The sequence below is a fragment of the Eleutherodactylus coqui genome, chromosome 6 (assembly GCF_035609145.1).
Source record: "Eleutherodactylus coqui strain aEleCoq1 chromosome 6, aEleCoq1.hap1, whole genome shotgun sequence".
NCBI classification, from domain to species: domain Eukaryota; kingdom Metazoa; phylum Chordata; class Amphibia; order Anura; family Eleutherodactylidae; genus Eleutherodactylus; species Eleutherodactylus coqui.
Window position 1 is genome coordinate 152,604,673 of NC_089842.1, and position 22,792 is coordinate 152,627,464.

Consider the following 22,792-nt stretch of genomic DNA (forward strand, 5'->3'; position numbering starts at 1 on the left):
CTTTTCCTACCAGCTTCTATGCAGTTCTCTATAGCAGAGTGCAGCCGTTCTGCTTTCAGTCCAATTCTGCTATGAGCTGAACTGGCAAGTTGAAACGCATGCAATTTTTCAACAGGGGTTAGCACATATCTAGTCATCTGGTTTAGTTTTTATTGAGGTGGAACAAGTCAAAATTAAATTTGACTTAAAGTATTCTTTCTATAGATCCTATGCAGACTGTACATTTCCCCCTTACACGGTCATGTCTTACCAGGGACAACAGCATGAGGCTGCAGGATTACACATCAGTTGCCACCACATGTGTTAGGTTGGACAGAAAGGAATGACCTGCATGATCAAACTACTTTCTGCCACTTGCTCCCATGGAGACATCACCTGTCTAGGAGCTATAGAAAAAGTTCTTTCAAAGTTACCACTGAGTTTTCAAAAAGGTGCTTCTAAGCCTCATACATGGCAAAATTCCACGTGTCTGCAGGGACTTCAGCCACCGACATCCTAACCTCAGGCCAGGTCATATAGTGTTTTTTTTTTTTAAATAATCCCCCACCCAATTAAAAAAAAAAAAGCCTGACTCCTGTGAAGTGTTACATGGCCCACTTGTCACTGCAGGCTGAGCTGGGAGCTGACCACAGTGTAGTGGCCTGGGTTTGTATTAGAGGTACAGCTCCCAAATTCAAATGGAAGCTGTGCCTGCATTACCACTACAGCCCACTAGAATGTGGACAGAGCCTTCAACAGACAATGGGCCTGGTAACAGTTGCTTGCTGGGGGTCCTGAGTAGTGGACCCCAGTCAATGGTTGACCTATCCTGGAGGATAGGTAGTCAGTAGTTAACTCCCAGAAACATCTTTTAAGCTAGACAATCTGCATACCATATTATATAGCTTAATTTTATTCCTTTCTAAAGTAAACTTCAGAACTTAGTGCATTGTAGGAGCTCAGATGAGGAGTGACAGCTCCAGAGCAGCGCTCTTAGGTTAGATGTCAGATAATGACTTAGCTGCAGCTAGCAGTCCATTTCCATGGAGAATCAGCATTAAGTAACCATGTACAAGAATGAAGAAGAGTTCTATTTGAAAGGAGACTACTGCAGCATATCTTGCTCATTCTCCACATTACTGTCCAATAGGCAGTGTAACCAGCAGTTTAGTAATGGAGCGGATGTCACAGATACACAGGGACGATTTAGTGCAGATAATTTTATTTCAATATGGTAGTGCTTCATAACAAGTTTAGTGAAATTACACAGTACATTCATTGGCCACTGCAGGTTAAAACCAGCAAGTAGAAAACACTGGTAAAAACCTCTGCTAGCAGAGGGGTTAACAACATTGCAGTTTGTTGCTGGCAGTCACAGGGTTAAACATCTTAAAAATAAAAACAGTCACACTTGGGCTAATTAAATTTGAGAGGGACCAGGTTGCCATCACAGCAGCCAATCAGATCAAAGCTTTCCAACATGCACCAAGAAGAATCTGATTGGCTGCCATGAGACTCCTCCCTTCCTGTGCCAATTAGATAAAGGAGGCCCATTTTCTACTAGACTGTAAAATTGCTACCACTAGAGAACAGTCTTGTAACTGCCCTAATAATGCAACATTAAAATTTAGTCTTCAGAATTGTACGATTTTTTTCTAACAATGGGGAGGGGCTTCTATGGAAAATATATAAATACTGACCCTTGAACTAACTCTTAAAGTGCATCAGAACACATAGGGGGTTAGAAGCCAATTCTAAGTCTTTGGCAATAACCTATAACAACGCTAGCATGTTCCAGTCCAGACAGAATGCAGCTGAGCCCGAGGTTATGCTGCCTTATAACACCATCCACACAGCAGTAGTGCATCCTAGGGTGACCTGTAGAAAGGTGTTCATTTGGGGTTTACTACTATTGTAAATAAGCGGCAGAAGTGTGGAATTTGGTGCTGATCCGCAGCAGGTTTTCCTCTTTCAACTGAAGAGGTGAAGGCTGCTGCAGACCCACATCCAAATCCACACAGTGCAGATTCCGTCACAGATTTTCCACTATGCGTGACCATATCCTTAAATTAAATTCATACTAGGATCTGTTACATACCACTTATTGCCCATTTCCAGTAGAGTCTATACACTGAACAGTCAAGGAAACGTGAAAAGTTATGATCTTCAGCTTTCTTGCTAGCTTTCAGTAAAGCTGAAGTTACTGATGGATAAAGTGGGTAAGAGACGCTGCAGCTTCCAGTGTGACTGGACCATATAAGAGCCATCGTTCTCCAGGTAGAAGCAGGGTTAGGACTATGAAGACCTCAGTATGCTGCAGCATGAGAGGTCCTTCTCCTGACCATCTACAGAAGCAGTATGAGTACCAAGTGGCTTCACCCCTTCTCTGGTGCCAGCATAAACATTGTCTGACAGTCTAGTTAATGAGTCACTACCAAACACCAGCGAGGATGTCAGACAGCATGTATACAATCTGCCAGCTTAGACCGCTCCGTTCAGGAGGAGTACCTCTTTAAATAGAGAATTCTCCATGACATTCTTGGTCCTTTCCTTGAAGTTCATAGTTCTGGAGAAATACTCCTGTCCATCTGCCCCTAGTGCAAATATTAATTGATTTGGCAAGGACCTCCTTTTTGACACGGTTCAGCACCTGCAGCAACAAGATGAGCACCACATTTAAGTAGATCTAATGGGAAAAAAAAAACGTATGCAGGGTCTGAGCTTCCATGGAGTCCATCTCATGACACCTAAACTACTAAATCGCTATGTGACCAAACCATTAAAGATCCTTTTGTGCCTCAAACCTCATCACCCATCCCAAATGTTGGTTGAGTACTAAAAATGGCTAATTCCATAAGCACACAAATATCTGCTGCGACATACATAAATGTATGAGACTGTCATACATCGCCCCCCCATAGAACACGCCGGCATGAATGCAGCTATTGTACCGACTACACAATGCAGGATTTCATAGTTTGAAATGCAGAATTTAGGAATATTCAAGCAAGAAACTTACTGGCAAGTACCAGAACAAAGGGAAAGTGTTCCATTTTGTGTTTAACCCTGCACGACTAGCAAAGGGAATTAGGCATTGTCTGGTTGTAGAGCCTCACTAACTACTTTCATACCATTGATAAGACTGGAACGCTTTATTTTTGGGCACTTAAGCCCATAGTTTACATTCTTACTTCAGTGCGTGGCTACAGATGCATCTACATAGCCCAGGTGGGACTTTGCAACAAATGCTTGTTACTTTACAGCATCAGCAGATACATAGGCTACACGAGCCAGCATCTCCATTTGGTAGCTAACCAGCAGTTAAGGAAAGTTAAAGGGGTATTCGAGAGAAGGTTTTTACCCCTCCATTGGGACCTCCACCGATCCTGAGAACAGGGGTCTGGATTGTCTCCAAAGTAATGAAGTGAATGTCACTGTCACACCACTGCTCCATTCATTTCAATGAGATCAGTAGAGACTGTCAAACACAGAGCACTTGGCAATTTTTAAAAAGAATAGAGTGCCACAAATTACCTGTATGACGCCCATTCCCTTGGAGACCAACCAGACCCCTGTTCTTGGGATTACGAGACAGACCTCTGCAATCTAGCAGTTTTCACTCAGTGTGTGAATGACAATTTCAAAGTGTCCAGTCTCTAGAATTCCCTTTTAACACTTTGCATGCTCCTACCTGCATGGATCGAGGAAGCAGGCAGTTGCCCTGGGTAATCTAGCAGTAGAGATGCAATACCTTTGCACTGGCCAATGCAGGCAGTATGTGCCAGTCAGTGCTTGGCATATACTAGGATGGCATTTGCCTTCAGCACCTGTGGGATATGGTGGCCCGAGGTGTATGAACCCTTTAAGGGCATATATCAGCTCAATACTTATTGCACAGATTAGCTTTGATTTCTACTGGGATGTTTCACATTACAGTGCAAGCCTCCAGATAGAACAAGTAGCTGCCCCTAATACACATCTGCAAGAGATATGGTACAGATTTTAAAAAAAAAAAGTCTACTACTGAAGTAGTGAAAATAAGTTTCAGAACAGAGTTAAGAAAACCAACCCAAAAGAAAAGTGAGGAGAATGAAGGGGGGGGGGGAAAGAGATAAAAGTAGTTCGGTAGAGAGCGACCAGTTCACACCTTTTAACATAGTTTTTCCTTAGTCCAGTTAATCCATCTTCATAGCAGTCAAATTTCTTTTTTTCTGATGATACAGGAGCTCCAAATCTGGACAGGTTTAGATGCAGGAAACATGCTGTTGTGTGCAGCAACCACCACTAGGGGGAGCTTAATGCATAGTGTATTACGAGTTCAGCTTACATGCAGAAGGCTCCCTCTAGTGGTGGCTTTGGGCTGCGATTTTCATAATTTAAATGTCTATGGAGGATATTTAGAGCTTAGCATAGAAAAATAGAGCTCAGGCAGCAGTTTAAAAAATAAATAAGCTGGAACTTAACCTATTCAGGCAAGAGGGGGAAAAAGCAAGTTACTAGTGTAGGATAGAAGAGACAGCAACCCTTTCCTTTGAAGGTGGTCTGCAGTGATGCGTTTTAATCCTTTTTTGGTTTTCCGTGTCTGGAAAAGGAGAATTAGTCTTCACATGAAACATTTATGTGCAAAAAACCGCACAGTAATATAATTCCTTAAGAGCTGCCAAGTGCCATTCCGCTCCTGAAGACCTCTAGTACCTCAGCAAGTCTTAAAGGACAGTTACATCCAAGACTAGGTTTCAGTCTTGAAAAAGGAAAACAAAAACCGGAATGTGTATTCTCAAATGCAGCGTTAACGTAAACAAGGTACTGGATGCGCCTTACTGTGTCAGAGCGACACTCGCTTGCAGAAGATGCACATGTAACTGTCCTGTCAGTAGGGTCATGCCAGTGCATTAGCTCCACAAGTGAACAGGATAGGAGTCCCTGATGCCGGCTCTAGAGGTGGTGCCAGTGCACAGCTGCTGGTCGGACATATTGCTCCATACCATCCAGAGGCTTTTGGGGTGGAGGACAAACTGGAACAAAAAAAATAAAGTAAAGATCTACAGTGCCATAAAACAGGGAGCACATTATCTACACCATTTAATCCTGCAGTCATTGCTGACTACATCTAAAAGTTTTTTTTCTCTCCCTTCCTCAAAAAAGAAAGTCTTTACACAAAGCTTTTAAAATTAAAAGATTATGACCACTGGAACACACGAATTTTATAATTTTTTTTTTTTTTTTTTTTTAAGTACAAAATTACTTGTCTCACTAAGAGGTTAAAAGTGCACTTAACCCCATTTAGGACCAAAGCACTGTAAATTTATGGCACCTGGTCCCCCACTTAAAGCCCAGCTGTATGTAAATGGAGGGGTGGGACAGGGGTGGAGCTAAGCGGCAGGACTTCGCTCCACCCCTGTCTCGCCCCTTCCTATTGCAAATAGTGGCGAGGGGCAAAGAGGGGGCGGGAGCTCAGTTCCTGCTCCTGGCTCTTCCATCCTCCCCCCTGCAGACAAGGACACCGTATATCGGCTCGGCGTGAAAACCCGAGCCGATATACGGTTGTCCGAATTCATCCTTAGTCAGACCTCATCTGGAATACTGTGTCCAGTTCTGGGCACCCCACTATAAAAGACAGACAAACTGGAGCAAGTTCAGGGAAGAGTTACCAAGATGGTGAACAGTCTGCAAATCATGTCCTATGAGGAACAATTAAAGGATCTGGGAATGTTTAGCTTGCAAAAAAGGCTGAAAGGAGACTTCATAGCTGTCTACAAATATCTGCAGGGCTGTCACAGTGCAGAGGGATCAGCGCTATTCTCATTTGTACAAGGAAAGACTAGAAGCAATGGGATGAAACTGAAAGGGAGGAGACACAGATTAAATATTAGGAAAAGCTTTGACAGTGAGGGCGATCAATGAGTGGAACAGGTTACCACAGGAGGTGGCGAGATCTTCAATGGAAGTGTTCAAACAAAGGCTGGACAAATATCTGTCTGGGATGATTTAGTAAATCCTGCACTGAGCAGGGGGTTGGACCCGATGACTCTGGAGGTCCCTTCTAACTCTACCATTCTATGATTCATCCTAATGTGATCTGCACCCTCCTCCATATTGGAGTCAGCTTTGAAATGACGAAGGAGAATCAGTCTCAAGTAACATGAATATTGCACCTTTAATACTTATGCTATGGACATCCACACAGGAGTCAGTCATTGAGGTGGCCTATAGTCTAATGCGGTTCTAAATGAAGTGTGCACTCACACCCCTTGCAGGAGAAGTGTAGCATTACATGGTGCCAATGCAAGTGCATGGCTGACCATGTGATGAATGGACACAAGTGTCACATCTGTGCTCAATAAGCCTCTATTAGAGCACAGTTAACACTTATGTTAATTGCCTCAACCCAGCACCTGTCAACAAAACATTAGCACTCCTTTAAGGGCCAATTCCCACCGCTGGATTTCTGCCGCTATACGTGGCGGAAATCCATGGCGATGCCCTGCAGTTATTAGGCTCTATTGAACTTAATAGTGCAATGCTCACGGTGTGGAATTCCGCCCCATGGATTTACCCGCGGCATGTTCTATTTGCCGCAAGCGTACAGCTGAAGCACTGCGGAGAATAGCATGAAAACGCTTCCCTGCCTACCGCCGGCTGCGTCATGATGCGGCCGGCATGTCATGTGCTCTACTGTGCATGGGCGCCGGAGCCGGAGGCAAGTATGGGGTCTCTGGGGGGGGGGTACATCTGTATTGCAGCCCCCTCTTCCAGGATTAGTGGAGCTGCTCAGTGGTTGCACCACCAACCAAACCCTATTCCATGGTCACTTTATAACATGGGAACACCTCAGTTACCTCTGACATTTAGGGGACATCCCTATTTATATAGAAAACTTTACTTTAAAGCTCACCTTCCTCGCTCTGCTCTGGCACCTGCCAGTCTGGGCAAGTCATCATCGCTGTCATATCTTCTAGGATTGTCAAAAAAGTAAGCTCTTGACCCGAAGCTGTGACTATTCACCATACCAGCTGGCTCCTGCAAGAACAGGAAAAAAAACATTTTGCAAGTTAGTGCTTTACATGGAACAGGAGGCCCCATGGAAAAGTTCTTCCTTGGAGTCTTAAAATGGCACCTTTCAGTTTGGAGGCGTTTAACCCCTTAACACATAACTATGTCCTAGAGGATCATGGTTTGTATGAAGGGGGATTCAGGAGCCAATCCCACTCTATACAATGCAGAGGCTGGCTGTTTTTGACCGCAGCTGTTAAAGAGTTTGAAAAAAAAAAAAAAAAAGTTTAACACGAGTATGGATTTTGTTGTATACAGAGTTCATCCCATACAGCCAAGCTGTGTGTACACTGAGATTGGGACAACATAGGTCACTCACGTGGAGGGGCTGGGTTATTGAGCACACCGCAGGTGGCAGAGATTACCTGGACCCATGCAGACTGGTTAGGCACAGTTAACATACAGCATGGGAAACATTAAGAGGCAGTCGACCTATGCTGGCATTAGGTGCCAACGAGGGATGTGGGAGGAGCGCTACATTTTTGCTGTCCAGCTGCAAATGGTTTAGTTGGTGCTAGGTGCAAACTCCTCTTCACCAATGGTCACATCAGCCTTATGGTTGCCATCAAAGACCCAATTGTAATGCCTCATGTCCACAGGCAGGTTGGATTGTGTGCAAGAAATCCCACATGGAATCTAGCCCTGCCTGCGGTCAGCAAGCCCTGCGTACCTGCATTTTCCCTGGCAGCGGCGTCCATGTGGACATCTCGAATTCCAGGTTCACTGTACTGTGCATGGTCCTTACCGCTTGCCGTGGGACAAGCGCAGTACACTTTAATCTCCTGCTTTCCTGCAGGTCTGTAGCATGTCTGCAGTGTCAACTGCAGGAGTACTGCAGATCAGACAGCTTTCATTGACTTAAATGGAAGCAGTCCATGCGGAAACGCACAAAAGTGAGATCTGTTTTCTGGAGCGAAAGGTCTGGAAAACAAATCCGCATGCTTTAATTTGCAGACGCCCATGCATCTCTATGGGCTGCTTGATTGGCAGATCTCCCGCACAGATTCTGCAAGTCAAACTAGCCCTAGGACATTGGGCTGTAGTAAGCACTTGAGTATATTTTACAGTTTGCAATGGGTTTGTTCACATGAGTATTTTTTCCTCAAATGCGTGATTGTGTGGAGGGAAAAAGGCGGCACAACGCGTTTTGTCACGCAATATACAGCACAAGAGGCCATGGAAGTGAATAGACTGCCACAAATATGCAGGAAACCGGTGTATTCATGCACCATTTCATTGGGTCTGTTTTTTTTGTGTTCACAAATACACAGCTCATTTGTAGAAACAAAGTGTACTTAAGTCTGAACGAGTAGTACTGTGACCCCCATAGTGACCCCAGTATTAACCATGAACCCCTACTGAGCAGCATACCTACAGGCATCCAACTCACCCCACCTGTAGCCACAGCCAAGTCTGACGTCTCACCTTGCCATCTGCGCTGTGTACAAGATATCACATGCAGATGTGGGGAAGGAAGGGTCAGTCAGACTCCGCACTGCCACCGCCAGGCTGGGTGAGAAGAATGCCCATTAGGTTTGCTGCACGGTCTATGGACCACATAAAAGTGAGGTTGCAGGCCTTGTGTTTAAGGTGTCCTTTAGAGGATGGCTGATCGGCTATAGAAGGTGAACTCACCAGGTTTTGTCGCAGCTTCTTAGCCCGGAAGAAGTAGGCCATCAGGCTCATTGGCAGGAGCTCACAGAACAGAAGAATAATCCCAAAAATGAGATATTCCAGACTATTAGTCTCTTCTGTAACAACCTGGAGGAGAAAAGGTTACTGGTAAAGGGTTCACATTAAGGCATCTAAGATGCCTCTACCTCCCTATAGACATAACTAACAAACCATTTCCACACAGCCATAGTATCAAGTAAAAATCTGTCTGCTCACAGCCACCACCAGGGGGAGCTCACTGCATAGACTGCTACAGCTCCAAAAATACTCCTGCTTATGGATCATGTCCTTCAGCCAATTTCAAGGCATCATATTGGTTGGACCCTCACCCAAGCCGGCCGTTAACTCCAGAAGAACCTCAGGGATGAAGGACAGGTCTACTTTACAGCTAATGGAGGTGTTCCTTTCATATACTTCCTACAGGAGTGACCAAATACTGCACATCCACAGAGAACATCCAGGAACCCAGCAGACCCAACATTACCGATTACTTACATGATCAGGGACTGTTCTCCAGCCATAGCTGAAGGGACTTGGCTTGTTTTCTGGCTGAATGGAAACCACAACCAAGTTGTATAACGCTCTCAGGATATAGAGAACGCTAATTACAGAGCCAATTACAACAGCTTGATTTCCAGAAGTGCCCTAGAAGAAAGCAAATAGATAAGTGTTCCTTTATTAAAAAAAAAACAGAAAAAAAAAAACACAATATACACCTCGTTCAGTCAATCTCACTTATACGGTGAATGTGAACAACTGAACAATTTCTTGTTTGAACGAGCCAACGATGCATTTTGTTCTTCCTCCATGCTTTGCACTGCAGCTCAGCCTGTTCATATTGGCTGCCATGTATAAGCACAAAAGCAGATTTCCATTACAGCTGTCAAATATAACAAGCCAAACCGCCAATGAGAATTACAAGATAGCAAACGGCAAATAAGGAGGGCTCACAGCAGTAAAAACACTGCATTATACATGCAGCGTTTTACTACATGCTTGTGTGATTCCCACCAAAGTGTCATCAACTGCTAGATGTCAAGCATACAAGTCACAGAAGATGAAATTTGGATAAACAAAATCTACTAGATCATATGTCAATGAATAGGTTTTATTTTTAATTCATCTTAAACACAAAAAAAAAAACTCTAAAAAGTTTTTGAAAGACCAGCTGGGAGATGTGCTAGTTGAAAAGCTAACCATCCTAAACAAAAACACCTATATGCATATAGTCAAGTCTATCTCTATATTCAGAGATCCATATAGAGGATGCAGCTCCACCGGCTTTACAGGATGTCCCTGGGGCTTGAGGGGGGGGGGGGGGGGGGGGACACACACAGCAGAGAAGAGTGTAGGACTGCGTGGGAAAAGGGTTACACAGAGATAATAGATAACTTATATAGCGCCAACATTTTCAGCAGCATTTACAAGACAGGGGGAATAAAAAACAAGACCACGGTTACATGAAGTAATCAGTTGAATGAGACAATAGGGGTGAGGGTCCTGCACCAACGAGCTTACATACTACAAATAATGGGGTGATACAGAAGGTAAAGGGCTGGAGATGTGCACGGTATGGCGAGGTGGAGTGTAAGGGATGATATACACACACACACACACACACACACACACAAACGGTCAACTTGTGTGGCTGAATCAGTATGACTGCAGGGAGCAGTTGATGGTGGCTAGCAGGGATTGCAGTCAGTAGGTCAGGGAGCATGTTATCAGGCGGAGTACAGAGGGGTTTGGTTTAGGGAACTGGAAGCTAGAGTCTGGTGCGGGGAAGCCCAATCAGCAGCGTGTTGCAATAATCAAGCTGAGAGTGGATGAGGGCAACAGTGAGCGTTTTAGCATGTCCACGGTGAGAAAAGAGCGGATTCTTGTGATGTTCTTGAGGTGCAGCTGACATGTTGGGCCAGAGATTGATGTAGGGGGAAAGGAGAGATTGGAAGAGATTTATGCTGCATAAACGATAAGTTTAACTATGACAGCAGTGTAAATAGCAGCCATTCTGTATTTAACGGCCACTATGTTAACTGAATGGAGAGGCGCAGGAGGTGCAAGAACTGAAATCTGTTCCTGCGAGCCAGCGATACAAGCTCCAGTGCAGGAGCATGTGAGCGTGCATGTGCGGGGACGAGTGTTGGGCATAGTTTGCCAACATTCGTCCCATGTAAATGGGGCTTTAGATGAGTGCCATGGCACCTTTGGTCAGCTGATTGGTTGAGGTCTCAAGAGGCAGACCCCTGGCAATCAAATATTGACAGCATATCCAAGGCTAGGCCATCATGCTTTAAAGGCATCCCGTTTATCCCCTTAACGCCATCTTTCGGTGAGTCGCGTTTTTTAAAAATAATTTTGACGTCATACCTTTCTTTTTCTGTTGATATAGTTGTGCTAGGGCTCGTTTTTTGCAGGATGCCCTGTAGTCTGAGTTAGTACCACTTTTTGATTGCCTTTTATTGCTTTTGGGGAGGGGGGGGGGGGGGGGGGGGGGACAGGGTAACCAAAAAAGTGCACTTCTGGCATTCTTTATTTTATTTTTTTCTGACGACGTTCGTCATGTGGGGTTAGTAATGCGTTACATTGATAGATCGGATGTTTACAGACGCAGTGATACCAAATATGAATTTTAGTTTTATTATAACTATGGCAAGAGGGGAGAAGGTTGAACTTTTTTTTAAGTTTGTAAAACTTTGATCTCATTTTTACTTTTTCTTTAGTCACCAGAGGGGACAACTTGTGATGCTTTGATTGCTCCTGCAGTATGATGTAATGCTGTGGCATTACATTATACTGCGATTGGACAGGCAGTCCAGACACCTTCATGGGCATGGCTTGATAAGCATTCTGACCAGACAGCCCTGGGGCCTTTCAGAAGGCTCCTGGAACACCTGCACAGCAGCTCCCTGCGATCTCATTGCAGGGGGCTGTATGGGACCCCCACACATCGTTCAGGGGATTTAAACACTGTTGTCAGAATTGACAGCGGCATTTAAAGGGTTAAAAGTCCCACTCCCCTCCACCGCTTATTGGAGCCACTGCTGCCCGATGTTGGCTGTAAGAAACCGCTGGTGCACGCATTGTATGAATAGATCACCCTGCGATCTCTCTTCATACATACCTTCACAGCAGGATGTAAGTGTATGCCCTGCAGTGTAAAGGGGTTAGAGATGATAACCCTTTAAAATGGCTCTTGTATATGACTTCTGGGATGAGTCTTGGCATGGAGAGGGAAACCCAAAACATGGATATTGCTAGAATGCAGACATTGATATGGATGGACATTTGGATCTACGCAGTGGGCCCCATACAGCATTTGTGCTGGAGAAGGGACAGGTTGTCCCTTCCAGAATTCAGAATCTCTCTAGTACAGGCAAGACATAAGTTGATCAGATTTGCTGCTGTCCCCATAATACCAGGCCTTCTATAGGCAGTCCCAACTATAATAAGTTGCTGAATACGTACTTTTGATTCTAGATAGACATACGCAGGAGACATGTTGGCAATCCTATAGACGTTGTTGGCCAGGGAGATGGAACAGGCAAAGAAGAGACAGTCACTGAATATCATCCTGATCATTGTGATCCATCCATGCTGGTCATCGGCCCCATCAGCAATCAATATGCAAGATAAATTCACTATCACAAAGGCAAGAGTAGTGAATATAAATCCAAAGTGTAGAGGAATCCTGTACATGGAAAGAAGTGAGGAAGTGTCAGTACCGAGGTGCTCATAAAACAGATAAAGCAGAGCCATTTACCATTTAGAGTCCGTAGAAGTTGTAGTGCATTTTCAATATGGTGAAACTTGGGAAAGAAAGTCTGTAAAAGTTGATTTAGCAAGGGCACTCCATTAATTGTGAGCTGGCGATGGAACCCTTATGATGGCTGTCATAGTATGTCTACAGACTTAAGGCCTATTTAAATATAACGATTATCGCTCGAAAGAGGTCACTCAAGTGACTTTTGAGCGATAGTCGGTGTCATTTGCAGTGCAAGATGATCGATCACCTTGCGCTGCCAGTGGAGAATACAGCTATTCCCCCGCTCCGAGCACCCGGCTGTTATACAGCCGAACACTTGGTGCGGAGGATGCAGAGGACAAGGGGGGGGGGGGGGGGGCCCTGCTTGGCTTCTGTATCCAGATCCAGAGTTTTCTGCACAGAGCACCCAGCTGTTATACAGCTGAGCGCTCCATGCCCGGTATGCAGAATAGAGCTGGACCGCTCTGTTCTCTATACCCAGCCCGTTATCAGGGAGCGGGATACAGCTGAAACAATAGTATCAGCTGTATCCGCTGTGAATCCCTGATAAGCCTCATCATAGTCTGAAAAACGATGAGCAACGGGATAACGAAAACTGCACGATGTAAGTGCAGTTACACACAATTATCGCTCAAAAGACGGCTTTTGAGTAGAGATGAGCGAGTATACTCACTAAGGCACATTACTCGAGCAAGTAGTGCCTTAGCTGAGTATCTCCCCGCTAGTCTCTCCCCCCCGCAACTCACCTGTCACTGGCGCCCGAATCTTTAGAGACAAGCGGGGAGATACTCGGCTAAGGCACTACTCGCTCGAGTAATGTGCCTTAGCGAGTATACTCGCTCATCTCTACTTTTGAGCGATAATAGTTGTCTAAATGAGCTTTCAAACTTTCTCATGACTCCAAATGCATTTGCACCTTTGTCAGCTGTTCACTTCCTTGTTTACATGGGGCAATAATCAGGAATACTATCCCATTTACACTGACAGATCGCTCAAATGACAGTTTGAGTGATCTTTGCCTACTTTATAGTAGCCAGTTAGCTACTACACAGCTATGCAGGCGCAGCAGGAGACTGCCACCATCTCTCGCCAAACACTACAGCGGTTTTGCATAAGCAAACAGCTGTAGCGTTCTCTGTGCTTACAGCCCGTACCCTGCTGTAAGTTCACAGCAGGACACAGGCACAGAGAATCTTAGCAGCGCAGCCAGCTGATAACAGCCTGCTCAACTGATAACAGCTGATCGCTCAATTCTAGCACGCTAGAATTCAGCAATCAATGACTCGTGCACAAAAACTGTATGATGTCAGTGGGTTTAGACAGAATGAGAATCACTCAAAAAATTCTTTTGAGCGATTCTCCTCGTGTCTGAATCAGCCTTAAGTCTTCAGCCAGTTCTTGTTCAGTGACCTTATACCCAAGGCCAATAATTTAAAGGTACCTTTAGCAGAGGGAAGAGAAAATGTTCATGCAAGACAATGAAATACAAATGACCTGATCGGTGGCCATGCTGACACTTATACCGTCTGAATTCACTCTTTAAGCAATTGTTCAGCTGATAGTCGCCCCATGTAAAAGGGCCATTACACAGGACAACTATCAGGCAAATGACTGCGCAAGCACTGACGTCACCGCTATGGTAGTGTGGGCTTCTAGCTCAGCACCTCCCCTATGTGAAGTGCTGAGCGGGGAGCGTTCACATGGAAAGACTAGCCCACGATCCAGTGACGGTTTTCATGCTGACTGAAGGTCAGCGATAGACTGCAAATGAATAGTAAGCTTCCCGAGACCTCAATATACAGTAAGCACAGGAAATTGGCCGATTTGACAATTTCAAGATACATTACAGGCAGTTCAGTGGTCTGGTTCCAATTCTGGGATAGCTAGAGTCTCAATGAAAGGTAGGGCTCCCTCATATCTTGATACTTACTTGTATCTATTGTATTCTGGGGAGCATCGGGCTTTAAAAATGACCTGGAAAAAACAAAGAAAATATAGTTAAAATGTTAGCAGACATCTTGTTCAACCAGAGACACAAGTACAGAAGAAACCGTGCAAGACATTTACCAAGTCGTTCGGAAAGCTGCGCACAGCGTTACAGTTGTAACTAGTGAGCCCGACAACCCTTGTTCCACAGTATGGTGGCCTTTGATTTCTTGGTCCCCAACCCCAGGATTCTGTTTCTATCATCACCAAGACCACCTTCATATTAATTGGTGCTCATAATTCTAGGTTAAGGCCTAGAAATAGTCATCAAAATCCCATTGTGTCTGAATGAATTGTTTAGAGACCTATAGAAGACCTTCAATGGTCTATACTAGCTAATCTATAGTTGCAGGGGATGTCATAGCAACAAGGACAAGGGTTGTACTGAATTTGAGGAGTATGGTTATGGCATGTGTGCCGCCTCCTGTGGCCCCTTACAGTGGGGATACTCTACAACCAGGCACATGGTAGACCTGGCACGTCTTTCATGTCACCATCCTCTGACCATAACTTTACAATGTGTTTAAAAAAAGTTTGAGTTTATGCATTTTCTTCTGACATTCACCATGCAGGATAAAAAAAAAAAAAAGTGCCATTAGACTGACTTTATATAATACTAGCTGATATACCCGGCTTCGCCCGAGTTAATTTGGTACTGGTGTTTATCTGATGTTCAGACGGAAAATCTTCTGAAGCCGTGGTTACTTTAGAGATACCGGAAAAACATATGTTCACCATTTTGCATAGTTCTCTGCGTTACCCAGGAAACATCATGGGAAGCTAACCATGCGAAGTTTCCTTTATATAAAATGACATCAGGAAGTGAGAAAATTAGATTTCATACGTAACATTTGGACGCTAATTCTTTTGCACTTAGAATTGAATAATTGAGTTGGGACTCATTACCTTTTCCTATTTATGACATAATCAATGCTCCTGCCAAATTTTGAGTTTCTATGACACCGGGAAGTGAGAGAATTAGATTCCGTACGTAAAATTTGGATGCTAATTCTTTTGCACATAGAATTGAATAATCGAGTTGGGACCCATTAGCTTTTCCTATTTATGACATTCAATGCTCGTGCCAAATTTTAAGTTTCTATGTGAAAAAATTACATTCCGTACGTAAAATTTGGACGCTAATGCTTTTGCGCATAGAATTGAATAATCGAGTTGGGACCCATTAGCTTTTCCTATTTTGGAGATAATCTATGCTTGTGCCAAAATTCATGTTTCTACGACATTGGGAAGTTGGAGAACTTTTGGCGAGTCAGTCAGTCAGGGCTTTCAGCGCTATTATATATATATATATATATAGCAATACTTCAGTACGAGTATGTCTATTAAGTTCTTCCACAGGCACAGTCTAATAGGCAAACAGCCATGGCAGCCCTTGATCTCATTTGGGGAACAACTGGCTGGCTGACCGAGGGAGCTCCCTCCATCTAGACATTTAAATGCTGCAGTCAGATTCTAAGAGCCATGATTGGAACCATCGGACTGCAGCAGCAGAGTGTCAGCTATCAGGCAACTAACAGCCACCGCCAGATCTGTCCAGCAGAAGCCCATCCACCTCTCCCCATTACAAATAATGTTTTTATGCAAGCTCTAACAGGGTAGATTTTCCCAACAGTACAGGGAATATCTTGTTTCTTGCAGCTGGTCCCACGGGCACCCTGGGGCATATGCCCAGCTAGTACATAGTATACGGAAAGCCATTTTATTTTCCTTATTGTGTGGTAACCAAGTGTTTGCAGAGTCCTGAAAAAGCCGCAAACTCCCATCCAATAAGGCCACGCTCACATCCGTACCGAGGACTCTGGAGCCTGTGTAACATATGGCAGAAGATCCCAGATGCAGCACATAATAATGGAGCCAGACAAACCCATTATAGTCAGACTGCACCCCCTCCCCCCATGAGACCAATGTGGCATGTAAAGAAAAAAATAAAATATTCACATCGTATATCATTTAAAAAAAAAATAAAAAAATAACCAATTCAAGGACTAAATGCAAAAAAGATGCAATGCATCACACATGCATTAGCATCCATGTTGACCATTTTTTGTGCTGCACCCCATTTTCTATGGGTTGTGACAAAGCTGACATTACTTGGCCCTTCTTGAGGTTTTCTTCTATATGAAAAAAATGCAACAAGGACAAAGACTGGCATATATACAGTAAAAATACAGGTAACCTGAACATAAGCAGTGAAAACTGCTCTTACAGACTGAAGCTTCATACCCCTATATCAAGAACACCGCCTTACCCCTTCCATCAGCAGCCTGGCTTATTTTGGCCAGCAAGACAGTGACTTAGTGGATTTTCATCTCCACTTTTCAAAAGCCATAACTTTATTTTTGTTAACATGGCCATTTTTTATGTAGCAAACTGTAGTTTTTATTGGTACAATTGTACCAATAAAATAAAACTCCTTCTGAACCCTTTACATGCCATCATGCACATTGATCACGGCATGAAAGGGGGATCGGTGGTCTCTTTGATCCCCACTGTTGCAGCTGGATGGCGGCAATCAATCATAGCTGGCTCAGCTTCTGAGCCATCCACGGGATGTATGCTTATGTCCTGTTGCCTTACTAGCCACCCTGCCAGGATGAAGAGGTGTCCTGTGCTGTTAAGGGGGTTGGCCTTTAATCACCCAAATATGACAAGCTGTTCATTTGGAGTGAGCCTTCCCAGTTGACTTATGGCCCATTAACATGTAACAATTATTGCTCAAAATTCGTTTGAATGAAAGAGTTTGAGCAATAATTGGTTGGCATGAGTGCAAAAGACACCTCCCCATTTGTTCCCTTGTCGTTACCGCTAAATGCTGGAGCGCTGGCTTCTCGTTACGTATAAATGTTCCCCGCTCCATACAGGTAGGGCGCTGAGTGAGAAGCCAGCAATAAGTCTTAGGCTTTATTCACATGAGCATACATCAACTGCGCTTCACACCCGGCCGATATACGCTGCCCATCTCATGCATTGGTTTATAATGCATCAGTTTACGTGGGCGTATTAGCGCCAGGCCAAGATAGCGCATTTCGGCCAGGCGCTTTTACGCCAGACAGGAAAGGCAGTTCAGTAACTATAGTCCTTTCCGGAATATGTCGGCCGCTGCATAGACTATAGGAGCCAGTGGTAGCTGCTGAAGGGAGGTGGTTTAGTGGCATGTCTGCTAAACTCACACCCCCTACCCTCTGCCCCTCAACAGTAGGAGGGGCAGGAGCTGGTTGCCAAGTTCACTCCCCCTCCCATTGCTGGCAGCAGACAAGGGGCGGGAGCTTAGCACACTAGCTCCCTTGCTGAGAGCCGGCAGAAAGGTGGAAGGTAGTTTAGCAGAGCTAAACCGTCTCTCCCCGCTCAACGGCAATCCGGGCTCGGTGTATATGCACCAGACAGGGGCGTCTGAACGGGCGCACAAACTGCAGATTGGTGCCCACGTTTTTATGGCACCTGCATGTAAAAACACCCATGCTCTTGAATAAGCCCTTAGTCTAAACTCTCTGCAAGAGCGCTGATGACCTCAACGGCGATGTTACAGCTTATGCGGTCGTTTAAACAGTTGTTGGCCCAAGCAAAGGGGCCATAACACATACTATGGGGGGGGGGGGGGGGGGTAGACACCCAGCGGGTATAGCATCCTACTGTAACTCCTGGCCGATATCACTATAGCACCTCAAAGACTGCTTTATTCACACAGGCATATACAATTTGTCTGTAAATCGGACCGATTTCACCATTTTGTTGCTTATGTGCATTATTTATATTTTTTACTACACACATCAGTTTGTGCACAAGAAAAAAAAACGTTGATACACCAACTTACTTTAATGGTGGCATGTGCCCTCTATATACAGTCACAAGTTACACCTTTGTGAATGGGCCCCACGCCTTCTAGAAGCAGCCCAGTCACTGAGGATTGCTTTTGAGTTGAGGGAAGACCAACATTCTCACTGAGATTGAATGTAAACCTCTGCCATTGATACAGCAGATGCCAGCTGTCACTTTAGAGGGGGTACTGCCATCTCCCATTACTGTATAACAGCATACAAAACCCAAGAGCCTATAGGCAGGTACATAGGAGGAGAACATCCAGAGCCGTGCGATGCTAGCGTGTAGTAAAGGGCAGTAACGGATGCACACTAGTCTTGCTGGTTGTGATAGAGTCAGGCTGTTTTGGCCCTCTGCATGGAGTAGGAAGGACAGATGTGTTGGATTAGCACCGCTGCCTTGTGGTGCTGGAGTTCTAGCTATGAATCGGACCTTTATGGGGATCTGAACCTGGGACCCCACTGCAAGGCGGCAGGGCTAACCAGTGGGGCCGCTGCCACTTCCTCTTTTCAATTAGAGAACTTGATTTTTTTTAATTTTTTTTTTTTACCCCTATTGACTTTAATGGCAGTCAGATTTGGGAGACCTGGAAAAAAAAAAAAAAAAAGTCAGGTCACTCCTGACCCAATTATTGAAATTCTCCCTGAACATTACTGTTCGCCTTCTGTAGTTGTGCTGAAATAGGCACAGAACTATTGCCCAACATGCAGGAGACCTCCACCAGGGTGGTCATTTTTGAAGTGTCAGTTGCCAACCTTGCCAGAGACAAGATACAAGGAGGCCAGGAGTGGAATCTACAAGAGAGATGGGATGTCCCATAGACTGGCAGAGAACAGGACTCAGAAACCTGGCACATTTTCACCAAGTAACAGCACTGGATGGCAGGAGCGGACATATACATATAGCCATCCACCACCCGGCTCCCTGTCAGTCCCCTAACAGCACCACAACGTGTTCTATGGGGAGGCAACATGTTCACTGTAAATAGAGGCGGTGGGAATACATATTATCCATGCTGAGGGGGAGATGAGGAAACACAGCATGCTCACTGGGTCACTCCCATATGCTAGATTGGAGAATTGGAGACCCCATTTACACTGATAGATGATCGCTCAAACGACAGTTTGAGTGACAGTTTTGAGCGATCATCTTCAGTCTCTAGTAGCCAAGTAGCTACTAAAGAGCTATGCAGGCTGAGTAGGACACGGCCGCTATCGCTCGGCGAACAATACAGCTGTTCTGCATAAGCAAACAGCTGCATTGTTCTCTGCGCTTACAGCTCGCATCCCGGTGTGAACTACCAGCAGGACACAAGCTGAAAGAATCTCAGTGCTGCTGACTAATGACAGCCTGCACCGCAGATAAGTGTTCATCGCTCAATTCTAGAAAACTGAAATTGAGCAAGGAACGAATCGTGCACGAGTGGTAGGCTGATCATCCCTATAGACATAACACTTCATTAGCCACAGGGCAAACACTTTATAGCTAAATCCAGACCATCATTTTAAAATTTACTACAGCATTTCTATATTCCAGGACTAACACCAATAGCGCCACCTGCTGTTTCTGCTGGCTTGCCTTCCTATGTACACCTTAGTATGTATTCTGCGGTGGTCACACATGCCTCCATCGGAGTATTTGGAGCGTGGCTGCACCTCCTCGGCTCGTCAGAAGAGATGCAGAACAATGTCCTACCCATCACAAGCAGAGAAGACACTGGAGCAGCAGAAGCAGCCGCCCGCCACACAGCAGGACTGACCACCGTGGAGCGTTACGGCCTTGTTCACACGGGCTACAAGGCGCGTGTATGTAAAGCCCATGATTTCCAATGCGTTCTTTCAGGCGACAAAACCTAGCAATGATTTTGTAGCCCGTGTGAACGAGGCCTTACTGAGGTGGACACAATAGAAACAGCAGGTGGCGCTATTCTAAGCACAGAAACTAAGTGCCAAGAAAAAAAAAAGTTTCCTTCAATGCAGTCCATGATTGTACACATCGGGGGGCGTCCACTGTTGTAGATTGCACTAGAAGTTGTTACAGGCTTTGTGTCACAGTACAATGCTAGTGTTGTGGATTTGTCTGCACACATTCACCATGCTGGATACATAGTGATAGACCAAGCTTCTGCCGACATGCCAAAATGTATCCCTCTGACTCAGAAAAGGGGGCTCAGTTTTAGCATCCTTTAAGTTTTAATAAAATCTTTTCCCTTATTTTAACTTTTTTTTACCTTGAACTTGTTAGTTTGTTGCTTAGGCCACATACTGCAATCCTTCAGTATTGCAGTATATGGTACTTCTGCAGACCTACTAGGCCAGGCCTGATAAGCAGTGATACATGCCATGGGAGAGGGGGGCGCCCGTTTAGGACCCAGGGGATTTAAAGAAGTGAACAGCTACAGTCAGTGTCAGCACCGATGGTGGCTGGTGTTTGCTGTCAGACAGCCGATACCCGCCATGTGTGGGGCGGAATCAGCCCATTCCATACAAGCTCTGATGCAGGAGGGTGTACATGTACGCCCCAAAGCATCGAGGGCGTTAATGACTGCAACCAGCTGCTTCTGGCTAGGACTGTCCGTGTGAATAGGAGCATCGACAGGAGTGACAATGCAGGAGTCCCCACACGTCGCTGCAGCGCTCCTCGTCCTGCATGGGACACACCATGGCTTGTGAGGTCACTAACTGGACCATAGAGGGCTAGCAGCATGGTCTAATGAGTCCGAGCGCCAGCTGCCACCGGTAGGGTCAGTGTGTGGTGTAGACCCCCAGTTGTCACTAAGGCACTGCGTAGGCTGGTGGAGTTTCCATACGGGCATGCCCAGAGCAACCAATCACAGCGCAGCTTTCATTTCTTATACTGCTGAGGTAAACTGAAAGCTGCGCTGTGATTGGTTGCTATGGGCAACCAAGATTCTTTCAGGCAGCTTTCACAAGCGTGCGGTGCTGCCACCATGTATCTAGAAGGTAAAGTTCGGCCATGTCTTAGACAAACCCTTTACCATAACTACAGCAGGTCCTGTATAGTGCCCTGGTATGACCGGCACTGCCCCAGTATGACTGGCAATGCCCGGTGACAGTCTCCGCTCTGCTACACACGTACAGCACACCAACACCAAGGCTAGCTGACGGGGATCGGACGCCACAGCTCATTCTTGAGGACAGAGGAACCATAACCACAGCTGTAGGAAGCCACACAATTCCTCTGCAGGAAGTTCTCCCCTGCCAGGAGAGGGTTAACCAGGGATGTCACTCACTGCTGCACACTGGAGGAGCAGAACGCCACCTGCAGGCCAAGGATGAACACTCACCACAAAAGCACCGGGGAGCACAGAGTTAAACAGTGACGTCACCCACTACTGCACTGAGGGGAAAACAAGACTAAACTGAGAAGTAGGAAGCGCCGTCCTGCAGCACCAACACCTCCTACAGGGGGCGCGGCACTCACAGCTTCGGAATACTGGAGGAGAGCAGCGCGCCCCCTAACGGCCACAGCCAGCAGAGTGATGTCACCCAGTCTTGCACAAAAGCAGACGTTCAGACCATGTCATTTCAGTAATTCTAGGAGTGCAGCGCCCCCAAGAGGCCAGCGGTGAACGAAGCAGCGCCGAGACTCCTCGCTACTTATTTACCTGTCCAGAGGGAACACGCACGCCCTCTACAGGCCACCCGGGGAACAGGCTCGCACACAGCGCCAGTGACTCTGGAGCTTAGCAGTGATGTCACCCCACTGCATGAGCAAAACAACAAGTTCTAAGACTCCCCCTCCAAGGACGGGGAGACGGAAGCCTCCAGATACCGTCCTCTTATCACCGAGGAGAGCCGTGCGCCCCCTGCCGGCGCACACCGGAACTGCAGCCCTCAAAAAAAGAGAAAAGTCACAGACGCTAAAGACGAGAACTCACCTGCGAGAAATAGAGGTTGAGCAGACAGAGGGTGGAGAACTGCAGGCAGATGGGGGCGCAGTAGAGCAGCTTGTGCGGAAAGGGCTGCAGGGCATTGGCCTGGGCACAGTTAGTGAGATAGAAGGAGAACAGGACGATCCTGAAGCCGGCCCACAGCAGGCACTTGAAGAGCAGCAGGCTCTGATAACTCAGCCGCTTCTGCTTGTAGTGCAAGAGCAGCCAGAGCTGCACGTACACCGCCAGGAAGAGCAGGGAGCACAGCGCCGTGTACAACACCGTCAGCCCCAGCACCACTGCCCAGGGGATGGCGGCGCTCATGGTGAGTCAGAGCATGTCACCGGCGCCGCTCTCCGCTGCAGTTCTCCCTCTCTTCAAAACAACTCCACTGGAAGACATCAGCTGAGCCCGACCATTTGAGGTACTCTGCCTGCAGCCGATTGGTCACTCAGATTCACGCCCACTAGTGCTTCTCTTTTTCTATAGGACGCAGCGAATGCCAATCAAAAGCTCCCTGACCCGCCTCCCCCGCGCGTGGACGGAGGTAGCAGCTGATTGGACGAAGGCGACTCTGAACTACTAACGTAAAGAATGTGATT

General features: G+C 45.9%; 1 protein-coding gene across 1 annotated transcript; it reads right to left on the reverse strand.

The window, feature by feature from the left end:
• Positions 1-1,184: 1,184 nt before the first annotated feature.
• Positions 1,185-22,628, reverse strand: GPR137C (G protein-coupled receptor 137C). The gene is made up of 7 exons (XM_066608013.1): positions 22,197-22,628; positions 14,403-14,446; positions 12,175-12,397; positions 9,202-9,351; positions 8,668-8,793; positions 6,875-6,999; positions 1,185-4,994 (listed from the first exon to the last, which is right to left on the reverse strand). The coding sequence occupies exons 1-7, from the start codon at positions 22,512-22,514 to the stop codon at positions 4,859-4,861; spliced, it is 1,122 nt and encodes a 373-aa protein (XP_066464110.1). The 5' UTR covers positions 22,515-22,628; the 3' UTR covers positions 1,185-4,858.
• Between the last annotated feature and the right edge of the window lie 164 nt (positions 22,629-22,792).

Excerpts from the sequence above, each read along its gene's own strand:
- GPR137C (XM_066608013.1), bottom strand. The coding sequence starts at position 22,514 with ATGAGCGCCGCCATCCCCTGGGCAGTGGTGCTGGGGCTGACGGTGTTG. Across the intron at positions 8,794-9,201 it reads GGAGAACAGTCCCTGATCAT|GTTGTTACAGAAGAGACTAA; the intron begins GTAAGTAATCGG and ends TTTCTCCTCCAG. Across the intron at positions 4,995-6,874 it reads GCCAGAGCAGAGCGAGGAAG|TTTGTCCTCCACCCCAAAAG; the intron begins GTGAGCTTTAAA and ends TTTTTGTTCCAG.